Source organism: Panulirus ornatus, chromosome 7, assembly GCF_036320965.1.
Source record: "Panulirus ornatus isolate Po-2019 chromosome 7, ASM3632096v1, whole genome shotgun sequence".
Taxonomy (NCBI): Eukaryota; Metazoa; Arthropoda; class Malacostraca; order Decapoda; family Palinuridae; genus Panulirus; species Panulirus ornatus.
Window position 1 is genome coordinate 35,598,714 of NC_092230.1, and position 16,508 is coordinate 35,615,221.

At 42.2% G+C, this 16,508-nt stretch overlaps 1 protein-coding gene across 1 annotated transcript in view; it reads right to left on the minus strand.

Moving 5' to 3' along the window:
- LOC139749523 (RRP12-like protein) overlaps nucleotides 1-16,508 on the minus strand; it is a 249,271-nt gene that overhangs the window by 67,178 nt on the left and 165,585 nt on the right. Inside the window, exons 7-8 of the mRNA XM_071663484.1 lie at nucleotides 11,155-11,379; nucleotides 8,499-8,767 (exon numbers count right to left, since the gene is read on the minus strand). Of these exons, the coding sequence (XP_071519585.1) occupies nucleotides 8,499-8,767; nucleotides 11,155-11,379 (494 nt within the window). The remainder of the gene's footprint in view (nucleotides 1-8,498; nucleotides 8,768-11,154; nucleotides 11,380-16,508) is intronic.

Below are 16,508 nucleotides of genomic sequence, written 5' to 3' on the forward strand. Positions count from 1 at the left end.
CCACACATTTTTCAACACCCCCAGAACATTCGCCCCCTCCCCCACCCTGAGACTCACTTCTTCTTCCATGGTTCCATTTGCAGCCAAATCTACTCCCAAATATCTAAAACACTTCACTTCCTCCAGTTTTTCTCCATTCAAACTTACCTCCCAATTGACTTGTCTCTCAACCCTACTGTACCTAATAACTTTGCTCTTTTTCACATTTACTATCCCCAATTGACTTGTCTCTCAACCCTACTGTACCTAATAACTTTGCTCTTATTCACATTTACTATCAGCTTTCTTCTTTCACACACTTTACCAAACTCAGTCATCAGCTTCTGCAGTTTCTCACCTGAATCAGCCACCAACGCTGTAACATCAGCGAACAACAACTGTCTCACCTTCCAAGCCCTCTCATCCACAACAGACGGCATACTTGCCCTTTCTCCAAAACTCTTGCATTCACCTCCCAAACAACCCTATCCTTAAATAAATTAAACAACCATGGAGACATCATGCACCTCCGCCGCAAACCGACATTCACTGAGAACCAATTACTTTCCTCTCTTCCTACTCGTACACATGCCTTACATCCTTGATAAAAACATGTCCCTCAACCCTACAGTACCTAATAACCTTTCTCTTATTCACATTCACTATCAGCTTTCTTCTTTCACACACTTTACCAAACTCAGTCACCAGCTTCTGCAGTTTCTCACATGAATCAGCCACAAGTCCTGTATCATCAGCGAACAACAACCGACTCACTTCCCAAGCCCTCTCATCCACAACAGACTGCATACTTGCCCCTCTCTCCAAAAATCTTCCGTTCACCTACCCAACAACCCCATCCATAAACAAATTAAACAACCATGGAGACATCACGCACCCATGCTACAAATCGACATTCACTGAGAACCAATAACTTTCCTCTCTTCCTACTCATACTCATGCTTTATATCCTTGATAAAAACTTTTCACTGCTTCTAGCAACTTGCCTCCCACACCATATACTCTTAAAACCTTCCACAGAGCATCTCTATCAACTCTGTCATATGCATTCTCCAGATTCAAAAATGCAACATACAAATCCATTTGCTTTTCTAAGTATTTCTCACATGCATTCTTCAAAGCAAACACCTGATCCACACATCCTCTATCACTTCTGAAACCACCCTACTCTTTCCCAATCTGATGTTCTGTACATGCCTTCACCCTCTCAATCAATACCCTCCCATATAATTTCCCAGGAATACTCATCAAACTTATACCTCTGTAATTTGAACACTCACCTTTATTCCCTTTGCCTTTGTACAATGGCAAGATGCGTGCATTCCGCCTATCCTCAGGCAGCTCACCATGAGCCATACATACACTGATTATCCTCACCAACCAGTCAACAACACAGTCATCCCCTTTTTTAATAAATTCCTTGCAGGCTTTCATCTTCTGCAAAGCTTTCACTACCTCTTCTCTGTTTACCAAATCATTCTCCCTGACCCTCTCACTTCGCATACCACCTTGACCAAAACACCCTATATCTGCCACTCTATCATCTATCACATTCAACAAACCTTCAAAATACTCACTCCACCTCTTTCACCGATGTTCCCATTTGTTCTCTTGTCTTACGCACTTTATTTACCTCCTTCTAAAACATCTTTATATTCTCCCCAAAATTCAATGAAACTCTCTCACCCCAACTCTCATTTGCCCCAGACACTTCACATGCCCTGGTTCAATCCACTGACAGCACATTGACTCCAGTGTGCTACATCGTTCCAATTCTCTCAATTCCTTGCAAGCCTTTCATCCTCCTGTAAGTTCAGGCCCCAATCGCTCAAAATATTTTTCACTCCATCCTTCCACCTCCAATTTGGTCCCTCACTTCTCGTTACCTTCACCTCTGACACATATATCCTCTTTGTCAATCTTTCCCCACTCATTCTCTCCATGTGACCAAACCATTTCAATACACCCTCTTCTGCTCTCTCAACCACACTCTTTTTATTACCACACATCTCTCTCACCCTTTCATTATTTACTCGATCAAACCACACCACATACTGTCCTCAAACATTCCATTTCCAAAACATCCACCCTCCTCCGCACAAACCTATCTATAACCCATGCCTCACAACCATATAACATTGTTGGAACCACTATTCCTTCAAACATACCCATTTTTGCTCGCCGAGATAACATTCTCTCCTTCCACACATTCTTCAACAATTCCAGAACCTTCACCCCTCCCCAATTCCACTTCCATGGTTCCATCTGCTGCCAAATCCACTCCCAGATATCTAAAACACTTCACTTCCACCAGTTTTTCTCCATTCAAACTTACCTACCATTTAACTTGTCCCTCAAACTTACTGAACCTAACAACCTTTCTCTTATCAATATTCACTCTCAATTTTCTTCTTTCACACACTTTACCAAATGCAGTCCCCAACTTCTGCAATTTCTCACTTGAATCACCCATCAGTGCTGTATCATCAGCAAACAAATGACTCACCTCCCAAGCCCTCTCATCCACAACAGACTGCATACTTGCCTCTCTCTCCAAAACTCTTGCATTCACCTCTAACAACCCCATCCATAAACAAATGAAACAGCCACAGAGACATCACGCACTTCTGCCACAAACTGACATTCATCGAGAACCAATCACTTTCCTCTCTTCCTACTCATACACATGCAATACATCCTTTATAAAAAATTTTCACAGCTTCTAGCAACTTACCTCCCACACCATATACTCTTGATACCTTCCACAAAGCATCTCTATTCACTCTGTCATATGTGTTCTCCAGATCCATAAAAGCTACATAAAAATCCATCTGCTTTTCTATATGTTTCTCACACATATATGTGATATATATCTTTTTTTCATACCATTCGCCATTTCCCGCATTAGCGAGTAGCGTTAAGAACAGAGGACTGGGCCTTTGAGGGAATATCCTCACCTGGCCCCCTTCTCTGTTCCTTCTTTTGGTAAATTAAAAAAAAACAAGAGGAGAGGATTTCCAGCCACCCGCTCCCTCCCCTTTTAGTTGCCTTCTACGACATGCAGGAATATGTGGGAAGTATTCTTTCTCCCCTATCCCCAGGGATATCACATAATATCCTCAAACCGCCAGGACTCAAACCCAGGACCTTTTACATGGTAGTCGGGAACACTAACTGCTCGGTCGTGATTGCCCATAATATGAAAATTACTACTTGATTACAAGTAATCAAATACCTTTCATCTTACATCCATGAGCAAGGGGATCTAAACCAGTCAAATCCCATCAGGATCTCATTACCAGCAGCAAGCATTTTACAGAACCTTACTGTACAAACATGGAGGTATATGAACATGAATATGGTGCATATGAATGTGCACTTTCATGGAACACATAATACCCTCCAACAGCCAGGACTTGAACCCAGAATCTTTTGCATGGTATTCGGAAATGCTAACCGCTCAGCTATGAGAGCCCCTAACAGGGAAGTGACTATATGATTACAAGTAATCAAATACCCTATATCTCACATCCATGAGCAAGAGGGTCTAGACCAGCCAAATTCCATCAAGCTCACATTACCAGCAGCTAGCATCTCACAGAACCTTACAGTACGAATGCAGAGGTATATCAACAAAATTATATTGCATATGAACATGCACTTTCATAGAACACATAATACCTTCCTACAGCTAAGACTTGAATCCAGGACCTTTTGCATGGTAGTCGGAAATGTTAACCACTCGGCTATGATCACTCCTAACAGGGAAATGACTATTTGATTACAAGTAACTGAATACCCTTCATCTCACATCCATGAGTAACAAAGTCTAGACAGGTTATATCTCATCAGGCTCACAATATCAGCAGCTAGCATTTTACAGAACCTTATTGTACCCATACTTTCATATATCACATAGTACCTTCCAACATCCAGGGCTCAAACCCAGGACCTTTTACATGGTAGTCGTGAATGCTAACTGCTTGGCTGTGATCGCCACTAAAAGGGAAATGAAAGATGTTCAATTACTTGTAACTGGGGGCGATCATAGCCGAGTGGTTAGCATTCCCAACTACCACGCAAAAGGTCCTGGGTTCAAGTCCTGGCCGTTGGAGAGTATTCTGTAAACAGCCTGCAGAATTTTCTGGTGAGTTTTTTATGATGATATCTTTTATAGTATTGGTATTGCTGAAGGCTACATTTACATTAAAGGATTTAAGCAACCTGGGAAGTAATGCAAAATTATAACTTGGTATCATGGGAAGGTTTGGGTTTAACTCTATAAAGTCATTTCTTTGCTAACTTAAGTGATTTTTCAATGAAAGATCTAGGATACTTTAACTTCTCAAACTTATCATCAATAAATTCTGGACTGCATATTCGTAATGCCCCAAGGAACATTATGTATATGCAGTATGGGTTACCTGCTTCATTGCACCTCTTACATGTCGCAGTAAGATTTGAAACTATGCATGAAAATCCTAAGTTATCATAAGGCCGCTCAGCTTCTTCAGGAGAGGGGGTGCACCTAAGGAAATTGCTTCAGATGGGTAACCAACCTAGACACTGAGGAGATGGAAGCTTTCTACAAAAAGAGAGGGAATCATGGCCTGCATCTCCTCGGCACACTTCCCCCAGTCCAATGAATGCAACAAAGCAGCAGTAAAGGCAGCCAAATGAGTGTTGAGGGGCAACGTGGGCACTGGAGGCAGCCTACACAATGGCAAAGCAACTCAGGCTATGCTCCAATGAGAGGGGAATAAGTCACCTGCACATCTGGCAGCAGGAAGACAGTTGCAAGATGGTGTCCCTATGCCCCAACAACACTATGTTAAACTGGCAATGGAGAACTGCTCTGCAAAACAGGGAGCACACCACAGCAGAGAACCAGGCTTGTGTGCACGACAGCCCAGCAGGTGATGCTGCTACACTGCACCAGCTGTCCATGGGCACCCCTGTCTGTGTCCAGGACATCACTTCAGTGGTATGGGATAAGTCGGGAGTGGTAGTGGAGGTGAAGCCACAAAGACAATACTCAGTGAAGCTGGACAGCAGTGGCCACCTAACTTTGTGAAACCAACGTCATCTATGACCCCAGGTTTCATCAATCCCCACAACACACATAGGTCAAGGGAAGTACCCACCAGTAGAGGCAAAACCCAGCCTCAGGCAGTGGCACCCTCACCGTGAGACACCATCCCATACACTTGCAAGATTATGTTTGTGATCGCTCCTGTGAAGAGTGAACACACTAATTTGCTGTCATTTTTATTCTGCTCACATATGAATGAAGTGCATTGTTGCGCAGTGATCTGAGTGTATATTTGCCTTATTCCTTGTCAAATTTTCATTTCATTCTTTTTTCTTTTTTTTTTTCCAGCTTTTAGATTTGATTTTGTTGTAAAAAAAAATGTCAGTTACCAAAATCTCATGAAGGCATGCAGGGTTTAGCGTGTGATATGACAGTTGGGTGACGGGCACCCAGAAGCATGGGAATGCTCGACGGGCAGCTGGAGGCAGGAGTCAGACTGAGCTATAGACAAAAAACAGCCCATCCACTCATATGCACATAAATATAAACACCCACACACTTGCATATACATACATATACATATCAACATAAACACATATACATACAAATACACACATTTACATATCATACTTGCTTGCCTTCATCCATTCCTGGCACTACTCCGTCCCACAGGAAACAGCATCACCACCCCCTGCTTCAGTCAGGTAGTGCCAGGAAAATAGACAAAAAAGGCCACATTTGTTCACATTCAGTCTCTAACTGTCATGTGTATTGCACCAAAATCACAGTTCCCTATCCACATCCAGGCTCCACAGACTTTCCATAGTTTAACCCAGACATTCACATGCCCTGGTTCAGTCCACTTACAGCATGTCAACCTCGGTATACCACACCGTTCCAATTCATTCTACTCCTTGCACACCTCTCATCCTCCTATATGTTCCGGCCCCGATCACTAAATAATGTTTTTCACTCCATAATTCCACCTCCAATTTGGTCTCCTGCTTCTCCTTGTTCCCTCCACCTCTGACACATATATCCTCTTTGTCAACCTTTCATCACTCATTCTCTCCATATGTCCAAACCATTTCAACACACCCTCTTCTGCTCCCTCAACCACACTCTTTCTGTTTCCACACATCTTTCTTATCCTTTCATTACTTCATCACTCCCAGAACCTTCACCTCCTCCCCAACCCTGTGATTCACTTCCACTTCCATGGTTCCATTCGCTGCTAAGTCCACTCCCAGATATCTAACACACTTCACTTTCTCCATTTTTTCTCCATTCAAACTTGCATCCCAATTAACTTGTTCCTTAGCCAAGCTGAACCTAATAACCTTGCTCTGATCCACATTTACACTCAACTCTCTTTTCTCACACTTTTCCAAACTCAGTCACCAACTCCTGCAGTTTCTCACCTGAATCAGCCACCAGTGCTGTATCATCAGCAAACAGCAAATGACTCACTTCCCAGGCCCTCTTATTCCAAACAGACTACATACTGGCTCCTCTCTGCAAAACTCTGGCATTTACCTCCCTAACCATCTCATCCATAAACAAATTAAACGACCATGGAGACATTACACACCCCTACCTCAGACCAACCTTCACTGGGAACCAATCACTCTCCTCTTCCTACTTGCACACATGCCTTCCGTCCTTGATAAACACTTTTCACTGCTTCTAGCAGCTTACCTCCCACACCATATACTCTTAAGACCTTCCACAAAGCATCTCTATCAACCCCATTACATGCCTTCTCCAGATCCATCAATGCCACTTAAAAATCCATCTGTTTTTCTAAATATTTCTCACCCATATTCTTAAAAGCAAACACCTGATCCACACATCATCTACTACTTCTGAAACCACACTGCTACCCCCCAATCTGACTCTCTGTACATGCCTTCACCCTCTCAATCAATACCCTCCCATACAATTTTCCAGGAATACTCAACAAACTTATACCTCTGGAGTTTGAACACTCACCTAAATTTATCCCTTTTGCCTTTGTACAATGGCACTATACATGCATTCTGGCCCTTCACCATGATCCATACATACATTGAATATGAATATATATTCATATTTTATGGTGAAGGTTCCAGTCATGAACAAAAGTCCACATCATGGCTGGGCCTTAATTGAGATATCAAGAGAATTGTGAAATTGAAAAAGAAGAAAAGGGAAGGTATTTAAGAATTTTTGAGAAAATGAAAGACATGTCTTTTGAAATGTACCAGGTCATAGTTACTGGAAAAGACATGAGAGGGTAGAGGGTAGAAAGTTTCAAAGCTTCAACATGTAGGGAAGAAGCAGGTTTCAAAAAAGCCCACCCTGGAGTTGCTGATGGCCACACAATAATTAAGTGACCCAGCAGCTTGCCAAGTATTGCATGGTCTAGCTAGTGATGGAGGTACACAAGCAGCCAGCTCTCGAGAGAAAAGACCAAGGTAATTCCTATAGAAGAGGAAAAGTGAATCAACATTGCAGTGTAGGGCAAGGAGGTCAAGTTTGAAAGTTAGCCTGGGAAAGTTTACGAGTCAGACTGCTTTTGACTCAACTCTGTCAAGAAAGGATACAGAGCTGGAACCACCCCAAATGTGAGAGCAGTACTCCATACAAGGACAAATCAATCTCTTGTATATATGGAGCAACCCAATTTCTTAGAGGCAGACTCAGCTATTCCTGTAAAGTGGGGTTTCCAAGAAAGAGTGGATGTTACAGTAATACCAAGTATATTCATTAGTTATGAAGTGGAAATACAGAACCATCAGAGGAGATATGAGAGTTGTGAGGAATTGCATGTCTTCATACTTGTTCACAGTCATCTGTTCCCTATGCCATCCCACCCCAAAGGAAACAGCAGAAATGAATGAACAAAAATGAGAGAAAAGAAAAATTATACATATAAATTCTTTTATTTTCCCTCACTCCTGATCACAGACGAGAATATGCCACATCTGCTCACATCCATACTCGAGCTGTTGTGTGCATACCTTACTAAGAGTTACAATGACCGACACAATAATTTGATTATTGAACAAAAGAAAGGGTAATTGACCTGAAAACAAGATGGCTGACTGCAGCAGATGATGAAATGCATGAACATGACACAGTCCCAAGGAACTGTAGGGCCACAGATTTTTGGGAGCAGGTGGGTGGGTGATGTCTAAGTGTTAAATCAGTTCTTAAGTAAACCAAAGCCAGGATACATGAAAAAAACAAAAAATCTTTCTGCTGAGAAGAAATGGAAATATGTCATATGTATAAGAGGTTACTGGGTACTGACACAGCCTAGAAATATCAGTTGGGGACTGATAGGTAAGTTTAGAAAATCTCTAGGTTAACTGAGACTTACTGATATCAGTGTGTCCTCTTAGTCAATTAAAGGCATTAACTTGATACATCAAATTCATCAATTGCTAAGAATGCAGAGTAAAGTCTCACAGCATTCATCACTTACTTAAACAGATTAATGTATGCTACGGTGAGGACTGTTATCCAAGCACAGGCTTGCTGAGGATCATTCATCCCAGGGATTACTGCCACTGAACGACCAGGGAAGTCTGCCGTTCCAGAAGTTAAGGCACGGATGAGGGCACAGTTTGTTTCTGCAGGCAAGGCAGCATGTGATGGTCCTGACATCAAAAGACTGTAGAGCGCTTGCATGGAACAAGTGTTGATGAGAGACATACCCAGCTGCATGATGGACAGGACGCACTCACACACACTCTGCCACAGAAAGAAACTAATGCTGATACTATACGTTATATTACCAACAATAATATGAACTCACAAACATCTTTACATATTCTATGTAACAATCAGGAAAAATCTGAAGTGACAGTGAACTAAATATTATGATGACTGAACATTACTTATTCACAACAGTCAAATACTAAAACCTCATTTTAAGTTGTAACACAAATTTTTTTCATAAATATTTGCCATATCCCACATCAGCGAGGTAGCGTCAATAAAAGATGACTGAGCCTTTGAGGGGAAAAATCCTCATTTGACCTCCTTCTTTGTTCCCTCCTTTAGAAAAAAAAATCAGTGGGTAGTATTTCCAGCCCCCAATCACACCTATTTAAGTTGCTTTCTATGACACGCACAGAATATGTGGGAAGTAATCTCTCTCCTCTATCTACAGACAAAAGAATGGCCCAACCCATCCACATACACATGTATATACATACATGTCCACAGATGCACATATACATACCTATACATTTCAATGTATACATACATATACATACACAGACATATACATATATACACATGTATGTAATTCATACTTGCTGCCTTTATTCATTCCCGTCACCACCCCACCACACATGAAATGACAACCCCCTACCTCCACACACACACTAGGTAGCGCGAGGAAAAGACAACAAAGACCACGTTCATTCACACTTAGTCTCTAGCTGTCGTGTATAATGCACCGAAACCACAGCTCCCTTTCCACATCCAGGCCCCACAAATCTTTCCATGGTTTACCCCAGACACTTCACATGCCCTGGTTCAATCCATTGGCATCACGTCGACCCCAGCATACCACATCGTTCCAATTCATTCTATTCCTTGCATGCCTTTCACCCTCCTGCATGTTCAGGCCCCAACCCCTCAAAATCTTTTTCATTCCATCCTTCCAACTACACTTTGGTCTCCCACTTCTAGTTCCCTCCACATCTGACACATATATCCTTTTTGTCAATCTTTCCTCATTCATTCTCTCCATGTGACCAAGCCATTTCAAAACATCCTCTTCTGCTCTCTCAACCACACTCTTTTTATTACCACGCATCTCTCTTACCCTTTCATTACTTACTCGATCAAACCACCTCACACTATATATTGTCATCACACATCTCATTTCCAACACATCCACCCTCCTCCGAACAACCCTATCTATAGACCACGCCTTGCAACCATATAACATTGTTGGAACCACTATTCCTTCAAACATACCCATTTTTGCTTTCCGAGATAATGTTCTTGCCTTCCACACATTCTTCAACGCTCCCAGAACTTTCACCCCCTCCCCCACCCTGTGATTCACTTCTGCTTCCATGGTTCCATCCGCTGCCAAATCCACTCACTGATATATAAAACACTTCACTTCCTCCACTTTTTCTCCATTCAAACTTAACTCCCAATTGACTTGTCCCCCAACCCTACTGTACCAAATAACCTTGCTCTTATTCACATTTACTCTCAAATTTCTTCTTTCACACACTTTACCAAACTCAGTCACCACCTTCTGCAGTTTCTCACATGAATCAGCCACCAGCGCTGTATCATCAGCGAACAACAACTGACTCACTTCCCAAGCCCTCTCATCCACAATAGACTGCATACTTGCCCCTCTCTCCAAAAATCTTGCATTCACCTCCCTAACAACCCCATCCATAAACAAATTAAACAACCATAGAGACATCATGCACCCCTGCCACAAACTGACATTGACTGGGAACAAATCACTTTTTTCTCTTCCTACTCGTACACATGCCTTGCATCCTCAATAAAAACTTTTCACTGCTTCTAGCAACTTGCCTTCCACACCATATACTCTTAATACCTTCCACAGAGCATTTCTATAAACTCTATCTTATGCCTTCTCCAGATCCATATATGCTACATACAAATCCATTTATTTTTCTAAGTATTTCTCACATACATTCTTCAAATCAAACACCTGATCCACACATCCTCTACCACTTCTGAAACCATACTGCTCTTCCCCAATCTGATGCTCTGTACATGCCTTCACCCTCTCAATCAATACCCTCCCATACAATTTCCCAGGAATACTCAACAAACTTTTACCTCTGTAATTTGAACACTCACCTTTATCCCCTTTGACTTTGTACAATGGCACTATGCATGCATTACGCCAATACTCAGGCACTTCACCATGAGCCATACATACACTGACTATCCTCACCAACCAGTCAACAACACAGTCACCCCCTTTTCTAATTAATCCCAGAACGTTCACTCTCTCGCCCACCCTATTACTAGATTCTGCTTCCATAGTTCCATTCATTGTCATGTCCCCTACCAGATAACTAAAGCACTTCATCACATATGAACAAATCATAAATGAACCATCTTACCTTCAACTGTTTTCTAGGGAAGGTCATAATGACTTGTCTAAGTAGAACAAGGGTGTGCAAGGCAGTTTTTGTGTCACCCATTTCACTGGAAGCTCGAAGCTGTGACACACAAAACTCTGCCACAGATCCAGCCCCTGGATGATTAAACTTGGGTACATCATCCCTCACCATGAATGAGGATGCCTTCAGGATGGCACTAATATTGTACTGTGCTGCTTTTCTAACCTGAAAATTTAGTGTTGAAAATAAAATTTCTAACTATAGCATATTAATGATAATAAAATGAACAAAAACAAAAACTAAAACACTAGAATAATCATAATTTCACATATGTGTACAAATTTTTACCTTTTTTAAGCCTAACTACTTCTCCCATCCTCGCAACGTAACAACAGGGACACTGGACATCAGTTTCACATATACACATCCACTCTCTATCATGTATAATGTACTAAAACCATAGCCAACCATCCACAGATATGCCCTCCAGACTATTCCACGGCTTACCTTGACTGCTTTGCATGTCCTGGTTCAGCTCACAGACAGCATGTCACCTTTCATATACCAAGTCAATCCAATTCATTCCATTTCATGCATTCCATTCATCTATGAAATGTTAAACCCTCATATGCCAAAGCGTCCTTCACTCCATTGCTCCATCTACCTCATAGTCGAAAGCAAAATTGTGAGGTAGACTGAACAATTTCATCATAGGAAGTATTTACAGAGAGTAAACTTTTTTCCATAACTGATCGCTGTTTCTCGCAGTGAGGTAGTGCCAGGAAAGAACAAAGACACATCCATTCACACACGCAAATACACACACACACATACTTGTGGTATGAGAAGCGTGGGAGGTGGGCAGATTAGAAAGGGTAGTGAGTGGTGGGATGAAGAAATAAGATTATTAGTGAAAGAGAAGAGAGAGGCATTTCGACGATTATAGCAGGGAAATAACGCAAATGACTGGGAGATGTATAAAAGAAAGAGGCAGGAGGTCAAGAGAAAGGTACAAGAGGTGAAAAAGAGGGCAAATGAGAGTTGGGGTGAAACAGTATCATTAAATATAGGGAGAATAAAAAGATGTTTTGGAAGGAGGTAAATAGAGTGCATATGACAAGGAAACAAATGGGAACATAAGTGAAGGGGGCTAATGGGGAGGTGATAACAAGTAGTGGTGATGTGAGAAGGAGAGGGAGTAAGTATTCTGAAGGTTTGTTGAATGTGTTTGATGATAGAGTGGCAGATATAGGGCATTTTGGTCGAGGTGGTGTGCAAAGTGAGAGGGTTAGGGAAAATGATTTGATAAACACAGAAGAGGTAGTAAAAGCTTTGTGGAAGATGAAGGCCAGTAAGGCAGAGGGTTTGGATGGTATTGCAGTGAAATTCATTAAAAAAGGGGGTGACTGTATAGTTGACTGGTTGGTAAGGTTATATAATGTATGTATGACTCATGGTGAGGTGCCTGAGGATTGGTGGAATGCTTGCATAGTACCAATGTACAAGGGCAAAGGGGATAAAATTGAATGCTCAAATTACAGAGGTATAAGTTTGTTGAGTATTTCTGTGAAATTATATGGGAGGGTATTGATTGAGAGGGTGAAGGCATGCACAGAGCATCAGACTGTGGAAGAGCAGTGTGGTTTCAGAAATGGTAGAGGATGTGTGGATCAGGTGTTTGAAGAATGTAAGTGAGAAATACTTAGAAAAGCAAATGGATTTGTATGTAGCATTTATGGATCTGGAGAAGGGACATGACAGAGTTGATAGAGACGCTCTGTGGAAGGTATTAAGAATATATGGTGTGAGAGGCAAGTTGTTAGAAGCATTGAAAAGGTTCTATCAAGGATGTAAGGCATGTGCACGAGTAGAAAGAGAGGAAAATGATTGGTTCTCAGTGATTGTTGGTTTGCGGCAGGGATTCGTGATGTCTCCATGGTTGTTTAATTTGTTTATGGATGGGGTTGTTAGGAAGGTGATTGCAAGAGTTTTGGAAAGAGTGGCAAGTATGCAGTCTGTTGTGGATGAGAGAGCTTGGGAAGTGAGTCATTTGTTGTTTGCTGATGATACAGCACTAAGAAAAGACAACAAAGGCCACATTTGTTCACACTCAGTCTCTAGCTGTCATGTATAATGCACCGAAACCACAGCTCCCTTTCCACATCCAGGCCCCACAAAACTTTCTATGGTTTACCACAGACACTTCACATGCCCTGGTTCAATCCATTGACAGCATGTCAACCCCAGTATACCACATCCTTCCAATTCACTCTATTCCTTGCACGCCTTTCACCCTGCACGTTAAGGCCCTGATTGCATTAATCTTTATCATCCCATCTTTCCACCTCCAATTTGGTCTCTCACTTCTCCTCATTCCCTCCAACTTTGACACATATATCCTCTTTGTCAATCTTTCCTCACTCATTCTCTCCAAGTGAACAAACCGTTTCAAAACACCCTCTTCTGCACTCTCAACCACACTCTTTTTATTACCACACATCTCTCTTACACTTCCATTACTCACTCGACCAAACCACCTCACACTACATATTTTCCTCGAAACTTCTCATTTCCAACACATCAACCCTCCTCCGCACAACCCTATCTATAGCCCACACCTCACAACCATATAACATTGATGGAAGCACTATTCCTTCAAACATTCCCATTTTTGCTCTCTAAGATAACGTTCTCGCCTGCCACACATTCTTCAATGCTCCCAGAGCCTTCACCCCCTCCCCCACCTGCTGACTCACTTCCGCTTACATGGTTCCGTCCGCTGCCAAATTCACTCCCAGGAATCTAAAGCACTTCACTTCCTCCACTTTTTCTCCATTCAAGCCTACCTCCCAATTGACTTGTCCGCCAACCCTACTTTACCAAATAACCTTGCTCTTATTCATACTTACTCTCAACTTTCTTCTTTCACACACTTTACCAAGCTCAGTCACCAGCTTCTGCAGTTTCTCACCCGAATCAGCCACCAGTGCTGTATCATCAGCAAACAACAACTGACTTACTTCCCAAGACCTCTCATCCACAACAGACTGCATACTTGCCCCTCTCTCCAAAATTCTTGCGTTCACCTACCTAACCAACCCATCCATAAACAAATTAAACAACCATGAAGACATCACGCACCCCTGATGCAACCGACATTCACTGGGAACCAATCACTTTCCTCTCTTCCTACTCGTACACATGCCTTACATCCTCAATAAAAACTTTTCACTGCTTCTAGCAACTTGCCTCCAACACCATATTCTCTTAATACCTTCCACAGAGCATCTCTATCAACTCTATCATATGCCTTCTCCAGATCCATAAATGCTACAAACAAATCCATCTGTTTTTCTAAGTATTAGTCACATACATTCCTCAAAACAAACACCTGAACCACACATCCTCTACCATTTCTGACACCACAATTCTCTTCCCCAATCTCATGCTCTATACATGCCTTCACCCTCTCAATCAATATCCTCCCATATAATTTCCCAGGAACACTAAACAAACTTATACCTCTGTAATTCAAACAATCACCTTTATCCCCCTTGCCTTTGTACAATGGCACTATGCATGCATTCTGCCAATCCTCAGGCACTTCACCATGAGCCATACATACACTGAATATCCTCACCAACCAGTCAACAACACAGTCACCCACTTTTTAATAAATTCCACTGCAATGCCATCCAAACATGCCGCCTAGCCGGCTTTCATCTTCCATGAAGCTTTCACTACCTCTCCTCTGTTTACAAAATCACTTTCCCTGACCCTCTTACTTCAGACACCACCTCGACCAAAACACCCTACATCTGCCACTCTGTCGTCTAACACATTCTACAAACCTTCAAAATACTCACTCCATCTCCTTCTCACATCACCACTACTTGTTATTACCTCCCCATTAGCCCCTTCATCTTTGTTCCCATTTGTTCTCTTGTCTTACACACTTTATTTACCTGCTTCCAAAACATCTTTTTATTTATATTTATTTTGCTTTGTCGCTGTCTCCCGCGTTAGCGAGGTAGCACAAGGAAACAGACGAAAGAATGGCCCAACCCACCCACATACACATGAATATACATACACGTCCACACACGCAAAATATACATACCTATATATCTCAATGTATACATATATATACACACACAGACATATACATATATACACATGTACATAATTCATACTCTCTGCCTTTATTCATTCCCATCGCCACCTCGCCACACAGGAAATAACAACCCCCTCCCCCCTCATGTGTGTGAGGTAGCGCTAGAAAAGACAATAAAGGCCACATTCTTTCACACTCAGTCTCTAGCTGTCATGTAATAATGCACCAAAACCACAGCTCCCTTTCCACATCCAGGCCCCACAGAACTTTCCATGGTTTACCCCAGACGCTTCACATGCCCTGGTTCAATCCATTGACACCACGTTGACCCAAGTATACCACATCCTTCCAATTCACTCCATTCCTTGCATGCCTTTCACCCTCCTGCATGTTCAAGCCCCGATCACTCAAAATCTTTTTCACTCCATCTTTCCACCTCCAATTACTTACTTGATCAAACCACCTCACACCACATATTGTCCTCAAACATCTCATTTCCAACACATCCACCCTCCTGTGCACAACTCTATCCATAGCCCACGCCTCGCAACCATACAACATTGTTGGAACCACTATTCCTTCAAACATACCCATTTTTGCTTTCTGAGATAATGTTCTCGACTTCCACACATTCTTCAAGGCTCCCAGAATTTTCGCCTCCTCCCCCACCCTATGATTCACTTCCGCTTCCGTGGTTCCATCCGCTGCCAAATCCACTCCCAGATATCTAAAACACTTCACTTCCTCCAGTTTTCTCCATTCAAACTTACCTCCCAAAACATCTTTTTATTCTCCCTAAAATTTAATGATACTATCAATCAACTCTCATTTGCCCTCTTTTTCACCTCTTGCACCTTTCTCTTGACCTCCTGCCTCTTTCTTTTATACATCTCCCAGTTATTTGCACTATTTCCCAGCAAAAATCGTCCAAATGCCTCTCTCTTCTCTTTCACTAACAATCTTACTTCTTTATCCCACCGCTCACTACCCTTTCTAATCTGCCCACCTTCCACGCTTCTCATTCCACACACATCTTTTGCACAAGCCATCACTGCTTCCCTAAATACATCCCATTCCTCCCCCACTCCCCTATGTCATTTGCTCTCACCTTTTTCCATTCTGCACTCAGTCTCTCCTGGTACTTCCTCACACAAGTCTCCTTCCCACGCTCACATACTCTCACCACTCTCTTCACCCCAATTTTCTCTTCTTTTCTGAAAACCTCTACAAATCTTGACCT